The following is a 25,408-nucleotide window of genomic DNA, read 5'->3' on the forward strand; positions in this document are numbered from 1 at the left end:
GACCCCCAGGTGGGCTGTAGCTTCCCAAAAGGAAGCTGCGCAGTGGCTGTCTACCCCTTCCCAGCACTGATAAAACTGCTTGTGGGATGCTGTTGAAAGACAACTTGGGGAACTGAAATCTGCTAAAAATAGCTCCATGAGGTGACGCAAACAGTTGCACTACCGCAATTGAGGGACAGTGAAGAATGAGAGGTCAGAAATGGGAACAAGCAGCTAAGAGGCAAAAGTAAGAGAAATTCATAAGTCAGATTTCCTGCCAAAGCCCACGCTTCATTAAGTAACCTCTCCTCTATTTTCCTTCCCCTCTTCCTACCCCTGTAGTTTGCAGGAAATTCACTTTGATCTCTGATGCTGGAAGGGATGCAATGAGTGGGGCAGGAGCTGAAGGACTGAAAGCATGATCTCATCGTATGAAGGCCTAAAGTCATCAGGGGTTTCCATTCTCAGGGTACAATGGAAAGTTACTCAAATAGATGTTTTCGCACGTGCCCACAAGGTTTGGGTTCCTCTTCTTATGGATTGCCAGCCAGAGACAGAGGGCTCTGACTTGCAGAAGTTTAAAACTTTCATAACTCACAAATCAAAGCCACAGAAGCCTACTCCAAAAAAGAGTATAAAATGGGAAGCGTTCTGGAAAAATCAGATGCAGGCATTTCAGGCTTGGACTCTAAAGTAGTCAAGCACTTCTGGCTTTTGTCTGTCTGCCTCCATTTCTGTACATAAAATGGAGGTGATGACATCCTTTACCTGACAGTGTCAGTGACACTTGGAAAAACCTGAAATATTACAGAAAAGCCCATAAGGGATCATTAAATCCCCTAACTTTGGGGGTCCTGTTTTGCACCCTGAATACACTGTTGAATGCTCCCTGTGCTATATAAACCACAAAGACTTAAGTTCAAACAGAAAGACAGGTTCTTTATATCAGCTGAACAACTTTGCTGCAAATCTTTCCTAGACTTAATCTCTCTTCCTGAACAGGAACATCAACATTTTGCCTAGAGAGGGAAAAGGTATTTTTTCATTTGTTTGTTTTTTGTTTTGTTTTGTTTTCCCTGAGTTACATTTCAGTGCTCTTCCCACATCTTGTGAGTCAAAACTGCTGATCAGAGACAAGCTTCCGAGTACCAAATTAAAAAGGGGAAGCTCCAGGCACCGCTTATAATACAGGAAATGTCAGCATGCTGCTTAATTAACACATGACAGCTTATTCCTAGTATTTCACTTGTAACTTTCTGCTCTTATTGCATTTCCGACATTATTTTTTTGACTCAGGACTTTTTAGGACGCTTGAAATAACCACTAGGGAGATTCCTTGTTTATCTGAGGACTATATAATTAGACTATTCAGGGGATGTCTGGGGCCTTCAAAATCATCATTTCTAAGAGGAGGTCTGGAGGAAAAGCAGCCAGATGAGCCACCACCTCCATGCAGTGAATTAGAGAAGCCTTTGAATCACCTCCAACATCCAGACATACGATACCTCTGTGCCTAACAACGAAGCCTGGTTTTGTTCTGGGATGGAGAAATCTCAGATGAGGCTCAATAACAAAAAAGCACAAAGTCCAGCACTCAGGCAGGTAACCCCAGGCAGTGCTTTGTCCGGGGCTGAGCGCTGGTCGAACAGCGACGCTGGAGATAGGGACCTGGGGTCACAGCAGACACCCTGCTAAAGACGAGCCAGCACCTGGGAACAGAGCTATGTTAGGACATGCAGGACCAGCAGGGCAAGGGAAGTTCTCGGCACTCTCCTTGGCCCTAAGGAGACCCCACTTAGGTCCTGTGTCCAGTTTTAGGGACTTTAGTTCAAGAAGAAGGTGGAGAAGCTAGAAAAAGGACAGTGGGAGCTACTGAGATGCTGGGGTCCGGGGCCTGGGAAGAAAGCAGGGAGAGATGGGGTGGGATGGTGACATGGAGGTGAAGGGAGGGTCTAACAAGAGCCTGCAACTGCTGTAGGAGCAATTAAAGAGACAGCAAAGCCCAGCTCTCCTCATCGGCACAGGCCATACAACACAGGGCAACCTCAGCTCCAGAGGGTCAGGAAAGACTTCCCAGGAGGAAGTCTGCCCTGAAAAGGGAAGGTGGAGAAGTGGGGGGCTCCATGCTTGGGAGTCTCCAAAAAAGAAAACACCCACAGGTGGAGGCACTGAGATGTCTCTGTGCAGGTGCACATCCAACACACCCACGTGGATGTACAGGACCGGTTCCCACATGGGCACCCCTGGGATCTTTGAAGTTTTAACAGGCTACCTAGATTGTGACTGGAACTGCAGCCTCACCACCATCATCCAGCACGTACAAGTTGCATGAAACCTGAATTTCTCAATCAGATCTAGGTGTTTATCCTGGAGCTAGTGCCTTGAAAAATGGGCACATAGGGTTTAGGAGGAGTTGTTGGCTTCCTTGTAAATATGCATTAACAAGACAAGTTAATTTAAAGGACTTGTGCTTCACCTGTTTTTTTAATCTCACGCAAGAAAACAGCTGAAAAACTACTGGAAGATGCATCACAGCGAGATGCAGCACAGTTCAGGTGGAGAAGCCCTGGGGCAATCAGCAGGCGGACTGACCCAACACCCCACCCTAAGCCTGGATGCCACCCAACTACTGCAAGAGTCTTCCACTCAAATACAGTGCTGGGACCAGCCTGTGCCAAGGTTCACTGCCTCAGAATAAGAGCAGACCACCCAGCTTAGAAAGCTGTAAAGAAAACTACTATTTGAAGCAGGCTATGCCTAGCAAACACTTGAGGATTATCAAGGTTCAGTAACTCAGCTGTTAATGCTTTCCTTGCCAGTGCACAAAATCAATTTTGCCAGGAAGGATCAATGGCCACAAATGCAGAAAAGCACTAGAAGTTTAAATAAGGCATGACAGCATGAAAGGTTTGCCATTTCCAAATCTTTTTCTTCTCCATTGCTTATGAAAACAGGGGAATTGCCATGGAAAAAAATGCCGTTTGGTCCTTGTGTGCTACAGATACCAGGTAGGAATGGCAGTGCCTTACACAGACTTGGAAAAAGCACAGCACCTCCCCAGGGAGGACACTGGCCCAGGAGAGGCAAAGCCTGAGATGCAAGGGGATTTCAGACAGCAACCACAAAAGGAAGCTGCAGGTGAAGTCATAGGAATACGCTGTCATCAGATGACACACGGCTGGAGCAGCAATAACTGCATGATGCCTTTCCCTGCCAGCTCAGCCTCCCTGAGTGAGTCAGTGCCTCCCGGAACAAGGTAGCTTTGCAATGTTTCCATCTGTGGCCTTGTCCCTATCCATTGCACAACCTCCCAACCTCCCACCGAGTGCTGGAGTTGGCCTGTGTTGACTTTTGCTGTCTCAATACCCTGGTTCACCATGCAGCTGAGAGGGTGGTGACAATAAGCACTTTCCAAAGCAGGCTGTGCCTCATGCTGAGGTTTCAAAGAAAAAAACAAACGAACATCTGCCAGGTGTTTTGGGGGTACCCATCAGGCTGGAAGACCCTTAGAAACCTAAAGGAAGCTACTTTCACCACCAAAATCTGAACACCTGCTTTAAGACCCACAAGATCTGCTCTTTGGTTTTATGTTTAAGGAACACTTCCCATTGAAGCCCAGCCCCAAAGCCATCTGCAGCTAGGAATATGTGCTTCTGCAAAAAGGCTGTCAGAGGCTCAAACTGGACCATGAGGAATGAGAAACAAGCAAATTGTGGCCAGCTGTAGCCATGACAGATCAACAGGAGCTCCTGTCCTGGCAAAGGACCAGGTGGGGCAATCAACAATCTCCTGAATTTTAAAACACCCTCTCCCATTCACAATTGGAAACACTGACTCCCCAAAACATCAGCAGAAACCCATGCTAATTGAGCCAAAGGGTAGCCATGTGACAGTGAAAAACCTGTTCTGCTTGCCTGTAACCTAGACAAAACGTTTACCTGAAGAGAAAAGGTAATTTTGTTTTATATTTTATCTTTTTGCTCCTCCCTTGTATCAACCACTGCTACATGTACATAAACTGATGCCTTACCATAGACTCCTTTTCCCAGGAGCTGCAGGAACCGACTGACTGCTGTCACCATCTCAGCCTTGTTCAGGTCCAGAAGAGAGACAACCTGGAAGCCCAGCTGCTTCAGAAGAACACTCAGCTCAAACACATCTGTGACGGGAGCCATCAGGTTTGGATGATGCTGGTAGCGGTTGTTGCCCACTAAAAGTGCTATCTTGCCTGTAGCTAACAGAAACACCAAGTGAAAAAGCTGTAAGCACACAGCAGGTGGCAAGGTCTCACTTCCTTCGGTTGGTGTGAGGACAGGGGAAATTTTTCTCACTTTTAGGCAGGAAGGTTAGACCTTACCCTGTCACGAGCCTGGAGTGCCCTCCAGAAAGCACTCAGCTTTCTGAACGCTTTGACAAAACATGCAAGGCATCATTTTGAAAGAAAGACCTGAGAAGTTCCCATGTGGAAAGCAAAACCGCAGGAGTGGAGGAGGATCTGCACTACTGAGGTTATTTGGCACCAGCCCTACTGTGACTGTTTCGCATGCTGGTGGCCCCTGGGAGAGGGAAGCTCTGAGCCAGAGGTCCTTTCCCCTCACAGGCCTGAAGGAGGGAAAGCCAAGCCTCTTGCTTTCATTTCAGCCCCCAGCTTCCCCTGTAGGAAAATCAGATTGGCTTTCAGCAGCTGTGGGAGAAGGAGCTTTGCTCTGGTCCAAGGAGGTATTTCAAAGAAGGGAAAAGGCGTTGTGTGACCCAGACTTCATAAAGTCATTTGGCAAGTGTAGAGGTTGAGATTGGGTTACTCATTAGGAATAATCTTACTCCACTGGCTGAGACTGATCAGGTCTTGGCAGGGAAAAAGACTCTCATCCTGTGCCTCACAGCTCTGATCCAGAAAGCACAGAGCCAATGGAGCCTGTGACGATGTGGCCATAAAGGCTTGAAATGGCCTCTGCAAGAAAAGCACCCCTATGCCCTGCCCTCCCATGCACCCTGGAGCTTGCCTTTTAATTAAGGGAATAATTGCTCAGGAAGAAATGATGACAGTACTCACCAAAAAACTTCTCTGAACGACAGGAACCTGGAAAAGAAAGAGGGGAACGATAAGCCAGTGCTCAGCACTCAGCATCCCAGTGCCAGCCCCCACAACAGGTCTGAAACCTGTTCCCATGGCCCCTGGCAATGCAAAGCTGGATCATGCGGTGCATCTGCATCTCATCCGCATCTGTAGAAGTAAAACAGGCTGCTCCTTGGGCAAGTTTTTCACTGCCTGCTTGGTAACCTTAAAGACACTTGTCTGCTGATTTCAGGAGCCTGCCTGAGCTGGCCTTTGGGAGGTACCTGAAACCCCATGCCAGCAGCAAACAGGAACAGCAAGTGGTTAGAGTTGAAAGGCAGGGCATGCAGGAAAGGAGGGTGCCTGTGTGTGAGTAGCCAGGAAGCCAAGCTGAGAGAAGGGGCAGGCAGGAGAGCCAGCGTGGAGGAGCTGGTGCCTATCAGGACATCTGTGCTGCTTGGATCAGCCCTGCCTGGACTGCTGTGCTTCCCAAGATGCCGGTGCTGCTCCTTCGCTGCAGTGAAAGCAAAGGAAACAGGATGACTCCAGGAAGAAACTCAGTCAACATAAGCTTCAGAAGTGAGAGCTGCTCCCCACAAGCGGGAAGGAAGCTAGCTGTTTGCTCTTGGTGGTGATAATATTCCCAGCACCTTCAACACCCTGGCTTGTCTTTTCCTGCCTTTCAGCAGTTCCAGCTCAGGAAGGCCACCCCAAAATGTGACTCACTTTCATGAGCTTCATCAGCTCCCCTGTCCAAGCACGGCGCTTTGTGGGTGCTGGTGTGCCTGTGGGGCATCCATGCAGGAATCCCACCCCTCAATGCTCCCAGCATGCAGTCTCTGAAAACCATCGCTACCCTGACAGCTCCAGATTTCCCTATTTAAAAAAAAAAATCCAGCACAGGAGAAAAGCCTGAAACCCTACAGGCTCTAAATGAAGAAAGAGCATATTTTTAATTGTATAAATCTTCTGAGTCTGGAAGACCTTTAGCACCTGAACACACAGTGATGACGGTGCTGGTAATGCTCCAGGGATGCCTGGAAATCCATCAGAACAAGCCTAGTTGTCCTTTTCTGCCTCTGACAGAGCCACCTGTTGCATTTTAAAGCTACTCAGCCATAGCATTTTGTACCCAACCCAGTCTGATGTCCCTTTCATGCTGACTGTTACTCCTGGGTGCTGTTTTGCCAGACGCAAGAAGGCAGGGAGAGTACACAACACTCTCTGATTATACAGGACCAGTTTGCTCCCTGGAGAGGTTTTAAAGACAGACTGTAAGGCCAGATGAGAAGTTTATAGCATAGAAAAATCTCTAGATGGAGTAAAGAGCCCACAAAGCTATTCCTGACTCATTGCAAAGGCAGATGGCCAAAGCAGCCATCACACTGGAGGTGGAGCATGCCCGAGGCTCCGGGGATCCATCTTCTCCCCAGGATCCATCAGGTCACACAGCACGTGCTGCATCAGCCCCGGGCTGCCAGCCCAATGGGCCTGAACCTTCCTGAAATAAACACCATCCTCTCCAGCTCCATGCGTCTGAGCACATCACTTCATCTTGGCAAGGCTGTGCATTAGTTTTAACGAAGGACTCCATTGCAATTTGTTGAGAGATCTACTAAACCCGCACCTCGGCAGGGCAAGAAAAACTGCAGTGAGCATCTGAGAGTGCAGCCTAATGTGGCTGTTTTCCTACCATCTGCAGGACCCAGCAGCATCCCAAGCCGCAGTACAGCCAGGCAGACAGAATGCTGCTTTTTTTCTTTTACAGTTGCCACTTCCCTCGCCAAATCTGAACCCCGTTATCAAGTAATCCCATTTATCATGGGGCAGGCCGATGCCTGCATTCCCAGCTCAGTGGGGTTTACGCAGCTCTGCTGAGATCATCCAGTCTATCCAGGGTGTGAAACTGCGCTCTGCAGGCTGCTCCCGTGACAGCTGCCACAGGACTGCCAGGACACTCCAATGTTGCTGCAGAGCCCCACGCTGCCTCTCCACTCTGAAGTGTCTTATGTTCGGCTCCCCACATCAGTGTTATTTAGAACCAATGGTATTTTTTTGTGTTACTAAAAGTCTGTTCAAGCTGGAGAAAGGTGTGAGTGGCAGAGCCATGCACCCTACTTCTCCTAATCCCACACCCCTCAGCCCAGCTTCCCCTGCACAAAGTGAGCCCCAGGGTAACACCCTGGCACTGGCCTCCTTGTCCACCGGCCTGGCATTTCCAGGCAAGAGCACTGAAGTCCTCTAAGTACTTCTCAAGCTAGAAGATGATTTGCAGCAAAGCAGATGTGGGTTGGCTCTGCTCACCTATGTGAATGTCCACTGCGTTGGTCCAGTGCTCTCCATGGCTATTGGAGGCACAGCAGAGGTACGTGCCGGAGTCACTGACTTTGGCGTGGGTGATCTAGACAGATCAAAAGTTAAATCACATTATTTATGGCGACAGTTTGCATCCTCTCAACAGTATCTGCCAAATGCACCCTTGTTTCTGGAATAAAATATATTTTTGTTGCTGTTTCCTGCAACCTCATTTATTGCCTCAGAAAGATATCTAAGATAGCTTTTCCATGACTTTTGTCTTTCTAAGAAGCTCAGCAAGGCCACATGCTAAGGTCTGCTGCAAACCCCAGCTTCTAGAGTGCAAGAATGCTCTGCCCAGATGCCCTCTTTTCTTTATCCAGCAGCCCTGAAACGCTGTGTCATAGCCATACTCTGCCCCATGAACAACACTAGCAGGACAGCACATGGCCAACTTCAGAAGGTTGCCCATTTTTCCTCTTAGGTGGCATTTTCTAGATATCCATCATGCCCATTGCTCTCTTCTAGCAAGTTTCTAATTCATATCCATCCCTCCTGAAGCAGGACAAGAATGCCAGCAGTTCTGGCTGGCAAGGACCTCTGCAGTTCTCCAGCCCAGCCTAGCCTCCTGCTCAGAGAGGAACTAAAGGCACAAACGGGTCAAAGCAGCTGTGGCTCTGTCTAGACAAGTCTTAAAAACCTCTGAGGACAGAGATCTTGTGGCCTCGCTGTGTACAGGCTCCACCACTGCACCCACCCCAAAGTGAAGAATCTATTCCTAGTCCCCATGCTGAACTTCCCCGGGAAAAGTTCTGTTTGAGGCCACTGTCCCTCGTAACACCACCTAAGAAGAGCTTGGCTCTCTTTACCACGCTTCAAGTGATGCCCCAGGAGGAAGTCCGCCTTTCTTGCACAGAAGACAGCACTGACTAGACAGCACATTCAGCCAGTGACCGACCATAAAACCAGACCTTTTTCTGACTCCCTGACTCTTTCCTGTTGTAACTAACCACTTTTCCTTCTAGCTTTCCTGCAGTCAGACACTGTTCCTGCAGCTCCATCACTTTACACTCGCAGCCCCCTGCACGTACATACAATAGCTGTTCTTGTGCCACTGCAAAAAAGCACAAGAGGCCTGCTGAGAGCCCTCGATGCCAGCACAAGGCATCAATCTCTTATTTCTTACAGAAACATCCACAGCTTTGGAAGAAGCCCATAAAATGTATTGCCTCTTCAACCATAGTCCTTCAGTCAGGGCTATCAAAGCAACAGGAGTAATCTGTGGACTGCAGGGAAACACGGCTGAGCATGAGGTTGTTTCTCAAGGGCTGAAGAGACGGGGAGGACAGGCAAGGAGAGACTGCTTTCTGACCGCATTCACCTGATCGCACAGATCAAAGCATGCCTGAGCCTTTACACGCAGATAAGAGCCAGGCTTAAGGACTGTGACCTGTCATATCAAGGATGACAACAGCATAGAATTTTCAGCAGTCTCTCCAAGGCTTCTGAAGCTCTCTCACACTCACCGTCCCATCGGGCTTCTCCCATCACCCAGCCCAGTAGCCAAAGTTTCTGAACCATCCCGAGGTAACATTACCCAGAGCTTTTTTTTCTTCTGGTGTTCCAGCACATTCCCATTGCAGTACCACTGGTAGCTGGGGGCTGGGACCCCCATGGCAGCACACTGCAGCAGTAGTGGCTTCCCAACTTCCACCTTCTGCTCAGTGGGGTTGAGGATGATGACCGGTTCTCCTTGCCAGAGCTGAGGGAGCAGTCCTACGAAGCAGGAACACAAAATTGGTTCCCCATCCATGAGAAGAGAAAACAAGGGTATTTTCGTACCCTGCAGTCTGTGTGCATTGCCAGAGGAGTGAACATTTTCCATCCGCACCAAGAGATGCCATCCCATGGGATGGCTGTAGTTGCAGCATCACCGCTGCACCCTTCTGCAGGGAATCCTTGAGAGCAACACCCACAACAGAACATGACACACCAAAGCACTGCCTCTTGCTTCCCAGTCCCAAACATGCCCTGACTCCTGGTGATGCTCACCCTTTCCTGTCAAGGGTGCAGTCAACACCCAGAGGTATTTTTGCCAGATTGCCTCTTCTAGTCCCTCTGTCCAATGCAAAACAACACACACCCAGTATAACCTCCCTCTGGTAAACCCATGGCGAGTGATCAACAGGAGGAGCAGGTAAATACAGCTGGGGTTATTGGGATCATGACAGGGACCTGAAATATCCACAGCATGGACACAGTAGTCTGGCTAAGACCTGCAGGCTCACACCACTGGGGCGATCTTTCTGTATAGTGCTTTTCAAGCTGGGAGGACACACTGTCCCAGGAACCACAGAGGACCACTGTAGTGATGTCTGGCAATATCTGTGCAAAGCAGAAAACAGAGAAAAGCTGCAAGACATGTTAGTACCTCTGGCAACACACGGATGGACCTCCACCTTCACCCAGTCAGAGAAGACGGCATTTCTGTAGAGGTCATTGATTCTGCAGGTGTAGAGTTGGGTCTGTTGTGCAGTGATAGGCAAGTCTTGCTTGGTAGCACCAGGAATCTGGCAGCAGACAGACTAAAGGGAAAACACAGGTGGTGGGCAGCGAGTTGCCACTCACTGCTGGGAGCAGAAGGGACCAGCAGGTTCCTGCTAAAAGCAGGAATCCCTGGTTTTGTCACCTCCTCCAGCCACAGGGATACAGACAGAAGGATGTTTTCTATGGCACTCCCCATGGCACCTGCTGAAGCCCTTAGCATGGTCATGTAACCGCATCCTGTCCCTTCTCCTCTTTTCTCTTCTAGCCTCCTGCTTCCCACCCAGTCTACCCACAGAGGGCTATCTCCACCATGCCGCAGGGCAGGGAGCAAGCCCGACACAAGAACTGGGGAAACCTCTGCTCACAGCATTACCTGGCGCTGACAAAACCACTGGTACTGTAGCAATGTACGAGCCTCGGCTCTGCACCGCAGCGTGAAGGAATAACCAACGGGGACAGAGACGGAGACCGGCTGCTCGGTGATCACAATGGCTACGAAGAAAGAGGTGTGAGTTTGCAACAGGAGCATGGACACAACCCAGGAGGCATTGCATGGGTCACTCCTTCTCCTTCAGAGGAGAAACACTCCAGCATAACCCACGGTGCTCGACCACTCACAATAGGAGTGAGGCCCCCAGTGCAGACAGGGCCTATCCTACCAAGGAAGGGAAATTTTGGAAAATGGGGATGCTTGACCCCCCGTGGGTTGCCACACTGTTTTAAAAGTGGCTTCTGGGAGCTTAAACGCAGGCAGCGGCACCCTGCGGTGCACGTTTTGTGCCGCAGCTGGATGAGCGGCATCGCAGGCGTTTCTTGGGTGCAGCTCACCCGGCCTGCCCAAGCGCCAACCCGCGGCCCCAGCATCACTGATGCCAACGTGCTGGTGGCTCCCTGCCGGCGCGGCTCGCTGAGAACCGCAGAACACCCCGAGCTGCAAGGGCCCCGCCAGGGTCACCCAGCCCAACACCGCTCACCTGTCTGCATCGCTCTACCGACGCCTCGTCCCCCGCACCGCACCTGCCCCGGCCGCCCTCAGCAGCCGCCGGCCTCGCAGGCGGCTCCTCGCCCCGCCGAGCACCTGCGGAGGGGAGAAGCAGCGGCACGAGGTCGTGAGGCGGCCCCCGGCCCCCGGCCCGGCCCCGGGCGGCGCGGCGGAGCCCGAGCCGCCCGCTCTCCCCGCTCCCCCCGGCGGCGGCTTCCCCGGGCCGGGCCGGGCCGCGGTGCGGGGCTCTCACCTGCCGGCATGGTGGCCTCCGAGGAGCCGCCGTCCTCGGGGGGCAGCGCCGGGCTCAGGCTCCCCGGGCCGGCCGGGCTCCCGCGGGCCCTGCGGAGAGGCGGAGGCGCTCACCGGGGCTCGCCCCGCCGCGGCCCCCGAGCTCCTCCAGGGGCCACCCGGGTGTCTCCCCCTCCGGGCTTAGACCGCGGTGCCGCAGACCCGGTGCCCGCAGGCCTGGGCCCGGGGACGCGGCCCCGGACTCACCTGCCGCCGGCCCCGCCGCCCGGGGAAGGCCCTGCCGGGCCCCAGCTGCCGCACTTCCGCGCCGCCGGGCCCGCCCCGCAGCCCCGCTCCGAAAGCGAAACGGCGCCCAGCGGCTCCGCCCGGGGCCGGGGCCGGGGCCGGGGCCGGGGCTGCTCCGTCGGGGGCAGCGGCGGGAGGCGCCGCCAGCCGGGCCCCGGGCTGCCCACGGCTATTGTCACCCTGTGCCCACGGGTACCCACGCCCTGTCCCCACAGGTGTCCGCAGTCCTGTCCCCGTGGTTGTCCTCAGCCCGTCCCGTCAGTTGTCCTTGCCCCATCCATTCAGGTGTCCTCATCCCCAACCGCTCAGCTGTCTGTATCACGTCCCCTCAGTTGTCCTCGTCCCCATCCCCACACAAGTCCTCACTATTGTCCCCATGGGTGTCTTCACCCGTCCCTACGCCAACCCTTGCTTTCATCTTCATCCCCACTCTTGCTTCCACCCCCATCCCCACCGCCTCCCTCGCCACCATCCCCACGACCACCCTCATCGCTGTCCTCACAGCCCCCCTCCCCTCATCCCCACGGACGGCTGGCCCCACCTCTGTCCCCAAGGCCACAGCCCGGGGTCTCATGGTGGAACCCCAGATGTGCCGTCCCTGCTCCTTCAGCTGGGAGAAGTGGGGCGAGACCCAGCCCGCGCTGACGACAACCTGCCAGGCTGTTTCCGCCGAGAAATCCCCTCCGCCTGGGCTGGGTATCACGAGGGCTCTAGGGGAAGTGTCGCTGGGCCAGCCCACCCAGAGGTTGCACAAGACCTTTCAGGACAGGGCAGAAAGCCGACAGATGGGGACAACTGGGAACAGCCTGGCCCCACAGCCCAGCCCCGCAGGGCCGGTGCTGTGAGCTCTGGAGCCTGGGCTGGGAACTGGCCCTACTCATAGTCTCCGAGTTATTTGATTTTCTACTCAAAGCCCAAACTTAACCTTTCTGGTGAAGGAAAAATGTGAAATTGCTCCCCTGGTTCCTGAAATCTCCCTCCTTGGCCATGGAAATGGGTCTGAGGATTCATTAATAAAGCAGCCAATTGATTTAGGAGTTAATTCCAGAGAGGCCTTCTGAGACCAGAACACTTGTGCCTGTCGGATTTCTATCGCATTCCTTTATAGCAGGATGAGAGATCCTTCGAACCCTTCTAGAGCTACAGCTTAATGAAATGAATTACACTCGGATGCAGGCTGTACTTGGAGAAGCAGAATGTATGGATTGTTATCGCTGTGCTGTGACTTTTATTTACACAGTTAGGACAAAAGGCAGAATCTCCTCTGCCACCAGTATCTCAGGTGAGGCTGCAAATGTGTCCAGAACAATGAAATAAAAAGGATTCACCATCATTATATTTCGTTACATTTAATTTTGCTACATGGCCCTATAGCACAACCAAGTCGTGGTTAGTTGCTCTCCCTTGCAGAACGATGCGGTGGTGTTAGAGAAGGTACATGAAGCGTGATGAAGGCGATGTGAGGTCTGGAGTGGCGTCTGTAAGAACAGACTCATTAAACCAAAACTCACCACCTTTCAAAAGACCGGACCAAGTGGAAAGGAGCTGGAGCTGAACCTTAGCTCTGTGCAATTGTGAATGGAGAGAACACAGGGAGAAGAGGGGGTGGCTGTAATTCCCAACAAACTTGTTGTTACTCTCCGATGTGACCAGGCAGGGAATGTGACACAAAACCAATGGGGATTAAACAGGTCTGGGCTCAGGACCAGCGTGGACAAATTCCCACCAGCAGACAAATTCCCACTGGGTCTCTCCCTCAGCTCTTGCCACAAGCACCTTCACTAGCAGTATGGAAGGATGCAGATGGATGTCTGGATGGCAGGGGGAAGCTGTTATGGCTGAGAGAAAAAGGATGGAGGGAGGGTGTGCAGGAGAGGAGACTGGGCACAAGGGGGGACCACCACCATGTGCTTACCTGGGGAAGGAGCAAAGCTGAGCCATGCTTCTCCAGGGATGTGACTCTTCCTGCTGCTTTTCTCTTCAAAAGAATGGGGATGCAGTTTGTAGGAAAAAGCTAAAACCAACAGAATTGGTGGATGGAAGAAGGATGTTCTCCCTCCACATATATTTAGAAATATACCCTACATGTTTAAAATACAGATATTAATGTATTGCAAATGAAGGTTCTTTCTGAACGTGTTCCAGTAGCTCTGTCACATCTCATGCAGAGTCAACATAAATACAGCACAGGTAGCTAATAAAAGTGATCATTAAATTAACCTGAACACTTTCCGTGAGCTAAAGATGACACTTCTGATTGATGCAGTGTCTTTTCAATCAGCTAGAGGTTGCTGCATTCGCCATAGATCGCTTCTTTGGGTTTCAGGGCTAACATCCTCTATTATATGCCTAGTCTGTTCTGCTTGTCCTTGGGTCATTAAAAGCCCTGCCATGGCACATTCTGCATGAATATCTGGTCAAGAATACGTTTTTTTCTGCATGCCAATGGTGGTAGTTTGTTGACATTGTGCTGGAGAGCAGGAAGAAGCCTGTTATTTTAGAAAGGGAGGAACCCATGTGTATGTGTGCAGGATGGGAAAGGGAAGGATATACTGTGTGAGAGGAGTGAGAAAACATCTGTGACGCTTGCTGTGAGTCAGTGCTGGATTTGCAGGCAGAGGACAAAAGCTTTGCTAACAAGGCTTGAAGCCTTGTGGCTGACTGGCTTAGACTTCAAAAACTAAATGCTGCGAGAGCGAGTTTCCAAATGGAGACAGGAGCAGAGGGCACTGTCACTCTGCAAACAGAATGACTAAAGAGCAAATGCTGTAAGAGAAAGCTCTGTCTCAGCAGGGTAACTGGCACAGGAACCATACAGAGCCTGAAAGGGCAGAAAAATATACATTCACCATGTGTCTAGGGGAAGGCTCAAACACTGCAGCAGGATTCATTCCACCGCACTTAAGTTGGTCGGTGCTAAACCTGCTCCTGCCACCCAGGTTTCCGTTTGCTAGTGGGGTGAGGTGCACAACCACAGTATAACTGGGGTGAGAAGGAACACCTCCAGGTCTCTGATTCAGCCCCTCACTCCAAGCAGGACCCGTATCTGTTGCCCAGCATCTTGTTCCATCCACATTTAACTATCTCCAAGGATGGAGATCGCTTACCTCTTGGCCCCTGTCGCATTGTTTGATCCCACTCACGGGGCAATTTATTTATTTATTTTTCCTTAACATCTAATCTGAATTTTCCTCCTTGCAGCTTGTCTTTGTTGCCTCTCAGTCTATCACTCTGGACCTCTGGGAAGTGGCTGGCTCTGTTTGGTCTGTGCCCACCCACGAGGTACTGAACACAGCAAGGTCTCCATTTAGACCTCTGATTAAGATGTAAGCCTAGTTCCCTCAGGCTCTCCTTGTATGGCACGTGCCTGAGATCCCTTAATTGTCTTGGTGGTCTTCACTGGACTCACTCCAGTATATCAATGTCTCTCCTGTATTGGAGAATCTGAAACTGGACACAGTTTCAGCCCCAACACAAAGACTCACCTCTTCTGCACACCCTTCTCACGATGAGTGTCTTTTCTATCAGGGCAACACCCCGAAAGATAGGGCTCAGTGTGATTGCATGGTGAAATGACATACGTAATTCATATCATGGGACTTAAGTTCAGGTTTCCTGAAGCTGTGGGACCTGAAAGTCCTCCTTTCAGAAAAAGAAATGGGGACAGGAGAATGACACATTGGGCCTCCCAGCCTAGCATCCTGCCTGTCACATTGGGCAGCAGCTGAAGCGCAGCATAAGGTGTGAGGTTGATGCACGCACACAGCAAATATTCTTCTTTCATAGCTTGAACACTTCTTTAAGCTTTTTAAAGCAAAGCTGGTATCTTTGTCCTGAGGAAATCTCAAGAGATTTGCCTTCCACAGATTTGTCCTATTTTTTTTTTGTGCCCACTAACATTCAGCAACCACAGCAATGTATGGAAGCAGCTTAATGCCAAGGTGCGTAAGGAAGCACCTCTCTTTTACTGACTTTACCTCCTGCTAACTTCACTTGATGCCCGTGATCTTATTTTGATAGACACTCTCTCCCTGTCCCTCGGGACTGTGCGTACCTCTGTCATATACACCTCAGTTGTTCCTTCCAGGCTGAGGAGCCCCAGCCTATGCAGGTATTCTCCAAGTGGCAGCCAGTTCTGGTCTCTGATCGTCCTTCCTGCCCTTCTGTGAGTTGTTGTGTTTTTTGTTTGGTTGGTTGGTTGACTGGCTTTGGTTTTGGTTTGGTTTGGATTTTTTTTTCCCTTTTCTTTTCAGGTCTGCTATATTCTGTTTGAGATGGATTCTTCCTGAGTGGCATTAGCCCATGCAGACCCCACCACTGCCTATGGAAAATGCCTGTCATCGCTTCCTCTGTGAATCATGTTACATTTGTCATCATGGACTTTCATCTGTTATTTTACTGCCTGGTGAGATCTTCAGTCAGCCCTCTCAGACCACCCTTTCTCCCCATATTTCCTAGGAACAAATCCAAAAGTCTGATGGGGTCCATCTCCTTTGCATTTGCCAAGACCAAGTATGCTCTCTGGTGTCACACATCCAGCTATTTACATGCTTGATAGCACAATCACCTGCTACAGAGATCTGCAATAAGCGAACTCCAGTACCTACACCTGAAATGACACAAGGCTCCTTCCAAAACACTGCCCAAATGCAAGATTGTCCTGAGATCTGAGCTAAGAAATGTATTTCACCACGGCTTGAGTGGAGAACTGCAAGTCTGTTCAGGCCACTATAAAACAACTGGATGTATCCAGATCTGGGTTGCGTAAGACCAGAGTATAACTTCTGTAAGCATAAAAAAAAAATTGTTGACCCAGCATACACTGACTCTGACAAGTTAACAGGATCCAAGAAACCTTATATGAGAGAAAAATTCACCCGGGGGTCCTGGCTTTGGATCTGGTGTTGTCTGCAAGTGCTGCTCTACTAGACCGCATGTCTGGATTCCCCTAATACTCCTTGCTACCTTCTCCCCGCACCTTGGCCCACAGATGTCACCACCCTCCCCTCTATGCAGGCTTGGGCATCTGCTGGGCTTGATAACTTCCTTGGGGGCCATCAGTTTCTCCACATGCATATCTGGCTCAAGTTGTAATCTCCCTTTCCACCTGGCTCAAGGTTTGATATACCAGTGACAAAAAGCATCTGAGGTCCAGACTGAGTTATATCAACCTGCTCTTGCTGCACATCTGTGTTGTGGCTTCGTGTCCAGGTGTCACCCAGCACCTTTGCTGTTTTTAGTGTCCTTTCTGGGGTTCCTGGCTGATCGGGGCCTGTTGACTTCTCCCTTCCATGTGCCACGCACACTGATACTGTGTTTCCATCATAAACCTCGGGAGAAGTAAACTATCCATGGGACTCCAGAACAGGATAACAGGGCAGGAACGTTTCTGCCTGAATAAACCAGCCAGGGGACCCCAGCCTGGTTCCTTCCAGGGCTGTCACAGGACAGTCGCCAACCCCATGGCCTGGGGGTGGCACCAGTCATGCTGAGAGGTAAGAGACTCATCAGGGAATGCAAGGGAAAAACATGTGGGAACTATGCAAGACTTCATGTGGGATGCTTAGGGGAGGAACTAAAGGTGGAGGAAGGGAGGAAATCAGGGTGGTCTGGGGAAGCACAAGTGTGGGAAAACACAGGGTAGTAAGAGAATAAAAGGGGCTGTTTGCACCTAAACCAGAGTGGTCAGTATGCTTGTCTGGCCATGCCCTGTGCCTCATCAGTGCAGTCCAGCCTGGCTTCTAAATAAACTCCTTTTCCAACTATTCATCTGGCTGAGGGGCTCTCTATTCTGTGTGGATATGTGCATACAGGGGACTAAGTGCCAATAGTAAGTCACACTCTGGGTAACAAGGATTTGTGTCTGTGATGCCCAGATGAACTGTAGGTAGATGTATCAGAGACCTGCTTGTGTGTGTGCATGTCTCAGTGGGAGGCAATGGGAAAAAGAGGGTGCAGGTGCCAGCTCCTGGCACGCTGAGTGCATGAGCTCAGGTCCTGGAGGGATCCGGGTGTATAGTTGACGCACGCTGTCGTGCCAGTCCCTATCAGAGGTCACCTTCCAAACCACAGTGTTTGCTGGGGATGAGGAGCTGGGGATGTCCTGCACCAAGTGACCCACGCAGCCCTCACCTGCCTCGCTGCTTGCTGTCACATTCATTCTCTCTCCTGCCCAGGCAGGGATCAGCTCAAAGCCTGTTGTCTTTCCCAGTCTGGACCTCTCTGCCACGACCTCGTCTCTTTTGCAGCAATGCCTGCTGTTGTTTTCTTCTTGCAGACTCCAGGCACACAGCCGTGGGCAGACCGCCGATGCACAGCCAAGCTGTTCTATCCGTCAATCCCGCTCCGCAGAGAAGTAGTGTCACCAGCGACGTGCCTGCGGCGCTCAATACAACCGCTTGACAGGCAAGATGAAGGTGGAACAAGAGGAAATTCAATTCTATTATGGGTTATGTTTTCATCTGGTATTAAATCACTCTCACTAATCTTTTGTGACGTGTACCCACCTCTTACAGCCCTGTTTCACGCTGTCCTCTTCAGGGAGACTGAATAAATACCAGCACCTTGGGAACCCAGGGGAAAAACAGCTGCCAAAGCGTGAAACGCTCCTGGGACCGACACCAGGACATGACTGCAACGATCGCAGTGCATAGCGCTGCCAGCCAAGGCACAACGATCGTGCCTTTGAAGCAACAAGGCATTTTGCAGCCGATCCTGAGCTACCTTTGAGAAACCCCAAACCCCCAAACTGACCAACGTGTTGGGGGCAGGGAGGGAATTACGATAAAAAAAAAAAAAAAACAACACTTGAACGTTGTGCGCTTTGTCCCCAACGGGGGAGGAGGGGTGGAGGGGTGCCGGGGCCAGGCCACCTCACGCCGAGGGACCCGGGGCTGGCGGGGGGGAGGCCCCCAGGCCCGGGGCCGCGTCACGGCTCCGCCGCCCGACTGACAGCGGCATGTGCGGGGCGGCTATAAATGCCGGCCGTGATTGACAGGGCCGGCAGCGGCGGCGGCGCCGGGCAGGGGCAGCCGGAGCCCGGCCGCCGCCATGGGCTCGCCGCGCCGGGCCCTCAGCAACTCGTACGCGGGCAACGGGAGGCTGTCGCCGCCGCTTCGGCCGGGCAGCGTCGAGGGCGCGGAGGAGGCGGAAAGCGCGGCCTGGGCCTCTCGGCCCAACCGGCGCAGCTACCTGCTCAGCATCCGGCCCCAGAACAGGTGAGGGCGGCCGGGGGCGGCGGGGCCCTGCCGGGGGCGGCGAGCCCGGGGTGCCGCGGGGAGCTGAGGAGCTCTGCTCGCCCCGGCCGGGGCCGTTAGCCCTGGGCTCGCCGCCACCCGAAGCCAGGGAGCGCCCGGGGCGGCCGCGGGGACGGGGTTGAGTGCTGTGGCGGGGACACCCCCGGGGCTGGCACCTCTCCTGTTTGCCCCCTAAGCGCTGGGCAGGGCAGTGGTGCCTACGGACAAACTTCCAAGGACGGTGGAGAACCAAAATGACTGAATAAAGAGACGCGGGAGCTGGGGAGGTGAAATCGAGCTGTGTTAAAAGGTGGAGCAGAAGGGCTGCCGCCAGCACTGCGCCAGGGGCGGAAGGCCGGGCTGGTGTCCCGGGCAGCGGGCGGCCGTCCAGCCCGGAGCCAGGGCCGCACCGCGGGGCACACCCGGGTGGCGAGCGGCTGGAGGCTGCCTGGCGCTCCTGAAGGCAAAGGCAGCGCACGAAACTGGAAGTGCCGTGTCTGCCTGCCCCCGGAGACCCTTCCAGGGTTAGAGCAGGATAGCAGAGGCGAGCTGGATTGATGGGATGCGCTTGGGTTCTCAAAAGCGATGTGGTGTGTGCTCGCTGCAGGAGGGCTGGCTCCTCGCTTCCCTGAAGACGGGGGTGTATTTTTGTGGCTGTTGCTGGGGCAGGGGTTGTCAGCATCGTGCGTCTTTTTATAACAGGGCTGAGTTGACTTTCATGCTGTGAAATCCTGACAGACACAAGCTTCTGTCTTTCTTCTTCTTCTTCCTTTTTTTCTTTTTTTTTTTTAAACCTCAGAATATTCGAGGTTAAACTTGCCTACAGGATACTGCCCTGCCCTTTCTGGCTTCATAGTAGTGAAACTGCTTGTGTTATCTACACCAGACTCCATGCAAGGGGCCCGCTGTGCGGGTGCCTTATCTTATTGCCAAAAAGGCATTTCTACTATGTAGATATGGGCTGAGCAGTGACGAGAACTACATTCCTGGGTTAGAAATGGCCTCAGGCAGGAGGTCTGTGGTAGGAATGAGGCTTTGTTCTCAGGGGAGAAGGTATGATAAACATGTTGTTAACTCAGACCGGTTGAGGTTAGTGAATACAAGGCAACATGCCAGTGAAGGCGAAGGTGTTGGTTACAGCATTAGTTGTTCAAAATAAAGCCTTTAAATTACTTTGAATTTGCTATGAGCACTCTTCGACCCGTAAGCTCTTGAATTGAGTGTGCATCTTCCTTATTGACGATTTATAAAATAATCCATTTCCAGCATGTCAAAGGTTGGTGCCTCAAATAATCTGAGATTTGTGAAAATAAATACAGCGCCAAAAGAGACGGAAACATGCTGCCTGGCAGTCAGATGTTAAAGCTGGGGTAATGCCAAAGTTAAGTTGCCTTAATTCAGTTCCTTTGTGCTTGTATTGTAGTGTGCAATCTAATTGCAATCTGGCTGTGTACCCTAGCGTCTTCAGTACCAAGAAATACACATGCAGCATTCACAACCAACCTGTGACCTCAGACCATGCTTAATGTTGCAAAGGAAATGTGTAATTGAGTCCAGTACCTCCATTCTACAGGTTAAAGGTAGAGAGTCTTTAATAAGATGTTGAGGACTTTTGTTTGCCTAGAGCTTGATTCTCTATTCACCCTTCCCCCCCCCCCCCCCCCCCCCCCCAATATGTTCAAATTGCAGCTTTAATCTGTTTAGCCATAAGGAAGGGTTCAGCAGTCCTCAACTAATACTTCTAGTGTTCCCAGCTGGCTTGCCCAGATCCCAGAAATTTTGCTTGAGGCCACTGAGGAAGATGCAGAGTGATGTGATGTGGGCGAGCCTGGCATCTCCTGGATGTGTTGACTCTGCTGCTCAAGCACAGCAATACCGCTCCATGACTGCAAAGCTCCTAGCCCTGAACACCTTGATTTTGCCATGCTAGCACTGTGTGTTGGCTGCGCCGGTTTCTATTTGTAGGAGCCTTATGCTTTTGCAGAAAAAGTGACACTGTACTGCAAAGATTAAATTGGCAGTGGATTCGTTTTCCACAAATTGTCCAATTCCTTTTTCAACCCATTCAAGTACTTGGTCATCAAAGCCTATGGCAAGGTAATTTCATTTTGCTGTTTAACTTCAGTGGCTGCCCCTTCTGTTGTAAGAAGCAGTGAACAGATATTTGCTAAATAGCAAAACTGACCTTTCCCTGTATTTGTGACATCTTCCAGTTTCCTCTAATGAATAGGGGAAGAGTAATATAGAAGTCTTGCTCCGTGCACAGCCTAGAGTATGTCTACAAGTGCAGAAGATTTGAGCGAGGCTGCGTGGAAACTTGCTGTGAAACTGCATCGCTGTCTATGATGCAGGGCAAGGGTTTGAATGAAGTGGGGCTTTTTGTCCTGTAATTAAATAATGTATCATAACAATTCTGGAAAGCGAGCGAGTGGGAATGATGTAGCGAGGAGGCTTTCAGAAAGCAATTATGAATTTAATTAAATCCAGGAACATCTGGAGAGCTTGCCTGGGAGAACTTGAAAAGCAAGATGAGTGATGTGCAGAACAGCAGATAACATTCAGCAGTTTTCTTTAATGCAGAATGTATTTGAATTTGGTGGGTTTGAAGCTGACAAGCATGGGACAAGTGATACAGACACAGAATTGCAGTGGGAGGCTGTTCTGGTGGTTGGAAAGCAGAAATGGATACAATGATCCAAAGAAAATGTGTTTTTTTCAGGCTTCTCTATTGCTGTCTCTGTATGTATTTGTAGAGTGTTTAGCTGAAATACTTGCTTGCTCTCATCACCAATTCCCGAAGGAAATTACTAGAGAGAGTAGTAACATGACAAAGGTACCTGCAGATGAGGAAATCTTCGTGAAAATAAACTGAGGTTAGGAACCCGTACTTTGGGACAACACATGAAAAAGTTTCACCAGCATACTTGCATTAATGAGCCATGTAGAGAATAGTCTGGATGGTCTTAGTTGGCCTCCCTAAGCCCATAGTAGGAAAGTGATGTGTAAATTGAAGAATTCCTGTTTGGAAACTGTTGTGTTTTTTCCGTTTTTTAACTTAGAGAAATCGTTGGGGTGATGCTATAGAATTCAGAAGAACAGAGGTGTTGAGTGACTATATTCATGGACTGTCCTGAGTTGGAAGAGACCCACAAGGATCATGGAGTCTAACTCCTGGCTCCACACAGGACCACACAAAAATCAGACCACGTGTCTGAGTGTTGTCCAAATGCTTCTTGAACTCCAGCACACTCAATGCCTTGACCAGTGCCCGACCACCCTCTCTGTGAAGAACCTCTTCCCGACACCCAGCCTGACCCTCCCCTGTCCCAGCTCCATGCCGTTCCCTCGGGTCCTGTCGCTGTCCCCAGAGAGCAGAGCTCAGCGCCTGCCCCTCCGCTCCCCTCGTGAGGAAGCTGCAGGCCACCACGAGGCCTCCCTTTAGCCTTCTTTTCTCTGGGCTGAACAAACCAAGTGACTTCAGCTGCTCCTCGTACATCTCGCCCTCCAGACCCTTCATCATCTTTGTTGCGCTCTTTTGGGCACTCTCTAATAGGCTTATGACCTTCTTATTTTGTGGCACCTCAAACTGCACACACCTCTCAAGGTGAGGCTGCACCAGCGCAGAGCAGGAAAATCACTGCCCTTGACCGCCCAGCAATGCTGTGCCTCATGCACCCCATGATAAAGAATATCATCCCTTTATTAAAGAGAGTATCCAGGATATTTACCTTTTGTGCACTTGAGAACTGGTCTTTTAAGAGGAGTCTTTCCCTTTGAACAGACAGTTCAGAGACAATAAATTACTGGCTCTCCTCTGTCTTCTTTTAATTTATCTGATAACGGACAACGAGGAGCAGCAGGTATGGTGACTTACCTTGCCCTTGCAGTCACCAAGTGGTTCTGTTTGTGTCGTTTTTTAAACTCTTATGTCTTAAAGCACTGGACTATAATTACTTTACAAAGTGAGAGGAAAAGCTGCCAGTCCTGTCCAGGATCTGCCTTAGCTGCATTCATGGGCCATGACTTCAAGAAGTCTCCATTAGTGTCCTTTCTGTAAGAACTAGCTGACTTTGGAAGACATCTAGTGCGGAGAGATACTCTTTTTTTTGTAAAAACTTATGACAAAGGCTTCATTTGAGTGCTAGGCCAACTCTTCTCTTGGAAACGATCAGTACCTCTCATCTAGTGCAGATGTCTGCTACTAGGTCTTGTTAAAGCATTGCCTCCTTGCTTAAATATCTTTCTGCTGTCATAGCTTCGTCATATGCAGATATTTATAGAGTATAGTGACATTCCCTCTGATCTTTTCTTGGACAGCCGTTTCTGGCTGTGGTGGCAGTTGAGTTTAAGAGAGTGCCTTGCCATCATTTTTCTATGCACCTGGCTTTTCTGGCTAAGAATGGTTCCCTATCTTGTATCTCTTGCTTTGCACATAATAACAAATTAAGGTGAAAAGAGCTGTTAGTATAATAAAGTGAGCTGAAAATGCAGGGCTGCTTAGCTCCTGAAAAGCATGGTTAGCTTTCTTAGTTCAGAGGAATTCCCTCTTCAGCAGCTGGGCATCTGTAACTTCTTGTGAGACCTCGCTCTTGACAATGATCTGTATAAATTCCTGATAGGAAACCAACTGTGGCTTCGGAGGGAATTTGGTGCATCTCTTGTCTAATGGAAGTGTCCCAAATTTTGAAGGAAGCTCATCCAATACTTGCTCAAAAGACAGAAATGAAGGCATTAATGGGCCAGTCTCCAGTCTGTAGGCTCCTGAGGGTAGAGGTGTCACTTTCTTATAGGTACGACTGTATGTGCGGTCATGCCTGGTTTGAGTGGGCTCCTTGACAGCTGTATTCTATGAATAATAATCCCAAGCTGTGTTTTCTTCAGTCCTTTCTAAGGTGTCCTGTCCTCATCTGCTAGAAAGTTAGGTAAAGCTGGTTGTGTAGACTGATAAGGCGATAACCTAAGCTGAAAGATCAAGATGTGGAGCTGAACAAACAGTGTCCTTCAAGAGCACTGCTCAAATTTAAAATATATCACAGGTATGAACTTCGCTATTCTCCAGAAACCTCGTAAATGGAGACGTTTCCCAGACCTGCAATCCCCTTTCATTGCGTAGGGAGGGGTTGCGTTGTCTCCTCCAAAACAGAGGCAGATTCCAGGAGAAGAAATTAAAATCTGCTCCATCTTCGCGCTGTCTCAGCTAGGGAAGGAAGGGCTTGGATGAATGAGGCTGTTATTTCACGCTGTCTGTCTCTCACGTCTTATCGCGTCAGCTGGTCTGAGAAGGGGGAGATAGAGGAGCTTTTTGTCCTTCTTGTTTCTTGATGTCTTTCTAGCTACTAGTTAACTTGGATAATAAAGGCAGTGACACTTTGGAGTTAAAATACACAGCATCTTCTGAGTGTTACAGCGGTTGATACAGGAACATGTAACTCAATTTATTGTTTTCCACCTTCCCTGTTAATGAAATCTAGCTCTGAATTGTAACATTCCAGTCTGTGTTCATTTGTCTCGGAGTAAATTACTTGCAGAAAAATACCATATTTCTCCAGCTCTAACATCGATTTGTTCTGTGACCTTGACAAGTAAAGACTCAATACATCCATTTTCCAGTCTGTAAAATAACAACGTGTCTTGTACAACTCCACAGCACTCACAGCTAGTTTATCGCCAGATAGCTGATAATTACTGCCACAGTGTATGAAACACAAACACACTTTTTCCGTGTGTGCATGAAGTGCTTGATAAGAAACGGGACACATGGCAGGAAAGAAGCCTTAAGCATTACCACATGTACATGAAAGCTTCATTGTTGTCTTTCAAAAATCAAAAATGCTTGGCTACTGACAGCTGAGAAAATGTTCAGAGTGGCTTGTGTTTGTCTCAAGTAGTATTAACCTTGGAGGCAGAGAAGTTCATGTGAAATGTTATCCTTAGGAGACTGCATGTGCAAAACATGCCCAGTAATATCACGGGTCAGAGGGGCAGTGGGAGGGAGCGTCTGCACGGGACTGTCAGGGCAGTCCCTCTGTCCTGGGGGTGTTCTGCCCCGTTCTCCATGGGTTCTTTTGCAGAGTTTTCTGCAATGCTATTTCCTTCAAACCATGACTCGGAGGCCTTGGGCTTGCTGTTATTGATGCATTTCTCTGTTCCAGTGCTGCACTGGACAGCTCGTGCAGCTCAATCTTCATGCTGTGGCAGAGCACTGAAATGTATTAGTGACTGTTGCAGCTCAAGCAGATCGAGTCCATGTCCGTGTGTGGATGGAGCTACTGCAAGGCATATTGCAGCGTCTCATGAGCTCCTGTTGACTTCCATATGAGGACCTGAGCTGGAAGGAGAATGCTTTCTTCACCCCCAGATAAAGAAATAGAGAAATAAGGATTTTGTGCAGTGAGTGCATGAGAGGGATTAAAAAAAATACTGGATTTAAAGTCTGTTTTTAAAGCAATTAACCTGTCCTTCCTAGTGGGCTGATGTACCAGACTAGGACATCAATTTGAGCAATATTTTTAGTGATTAGGAAGTGAGTGGTGTTGACAGTTCTACCTCCTGCCCTTGCAGCAAGACTGAAATTTGGCAAGTGCATGAAAAATGGGGGAGACCGTCTTCATTTCTGAAGGAAATTACAAGCAGGTGAAGGGCTAAAACCTATAAGAGGATGATAAATGTCCAAAGAAGTTTGAAAGCATCTGAAAGGAAATTTAAGAAGAGCTGAGGCTGAGCAGCGGGGTGTAATTCTTATGGGCTGGTGCAACAGCAGTTAATAACCAAACCTGT

The 25,408-nt window shown here is 50.2% G+C and overlaps 2 protein-coding genes and 1 long non-coding RNA gene across 5 annotated transcripts in view; 1 reads left to right on the forward strand and 2 right to left on the reverse strand.

Moving 5' to 3' along the window:
* Positions 1-12,087, reverse strand: part of LOC121075990 (mucosa-associated lymphoid tissue lymphoma translocation protein 1-like) — a 28,249-nt gene extending 16,162 nt beyond the window's left edge. Inside the window, exons 1-9 of one of the 3 annotated variants that reach the window (XM_040569843.1) lie at positions 11,358-11,404; positions 11,113-11,201; positions 10,852-10,955; positions 10,251-10,369; positions 9,762-9,915; positions 8,928-9,106; positions 7,340-7,436; positions 5,033-5,059; positions 4,010-4,213 (exon numbers count right to left, since the gene is read on the reverse strand). In XM_040569843.1, coding sequence (XP_040425777.1) covers positions 4,010-4,213; positions 5,033-5,059; positions 7,340-7,436; positions 8,928-9,106; positions 9,762-9,915; positions 10,251-10,369; positions 10,852-10,861 — 790 coding nt within the window. In that variant the 5' untranslated portion in view covers positions 10,862-10,955; positions 11,113-11,201; positions 11,358-11,404. Of the gene's footprint in view, positions 1-4,009; positions 4,214-5,032; positions 5,060-7,339; positions 7,437-8,927; positions 9,107-9,761; positions 9,916-10,250; positions 10,370-10,851; positions 10,956-11,112; positions 11,412-11,937 lie in introns of those variants that run through there. The other 2 variants (XM_040569844.1, XM_040569842.1) reach the window with 2 other exon arrangements.
* A 413-nt stretch (positions 12,088-12,500) lies between these two features.
* LOC121076065 lies at positions 12,501-21,931 on the reverse strand. Its single transcript, XR_005823310.1, has 5 exons — positions 18,588-21,931; positions 17,903-17,959; positions 17,529-17,793; positions 13,312-13,410; positions 12,501-12,874 (listed from the first exon to the last, which is right to left on the reverse strand). It is a non-coding gene; the product is annotated as an uncharacterized LOC121076065 (long non-coding RNA).
* Positions 18,359-25,408, forward strand: part of ALPK3 (alpha kinase 3) — a 34,270-nt gene continuing 27,220 nt past the window's right edge. The window contains 2 exon segments of the mRNA XM_040570075.1: positions 18,359-18,406; positions 18,408-18,613. Of these exon segments, the coding sequence (XP_040426009.1) occupies positions 18,374-18,406; positions 18,408-18,613 (239 nt within the window). The 5' untranslated portion in view covers positions 18,359-18,373.

This window comes from Cygnus olor, chromosome 11 (genome assembly GCF_009769625.2).
Source record: "Cygnus olor isolate bCygOlo1 chromosome 11, bCygOlo1.pri.v2, whole genome shotgun sequence".
Lineage (NCBI taxonomy): Eukaryota > Metazoa > Chordata > Aves > Anseriformes > Anatidae > Cygnus > Cygnus olor.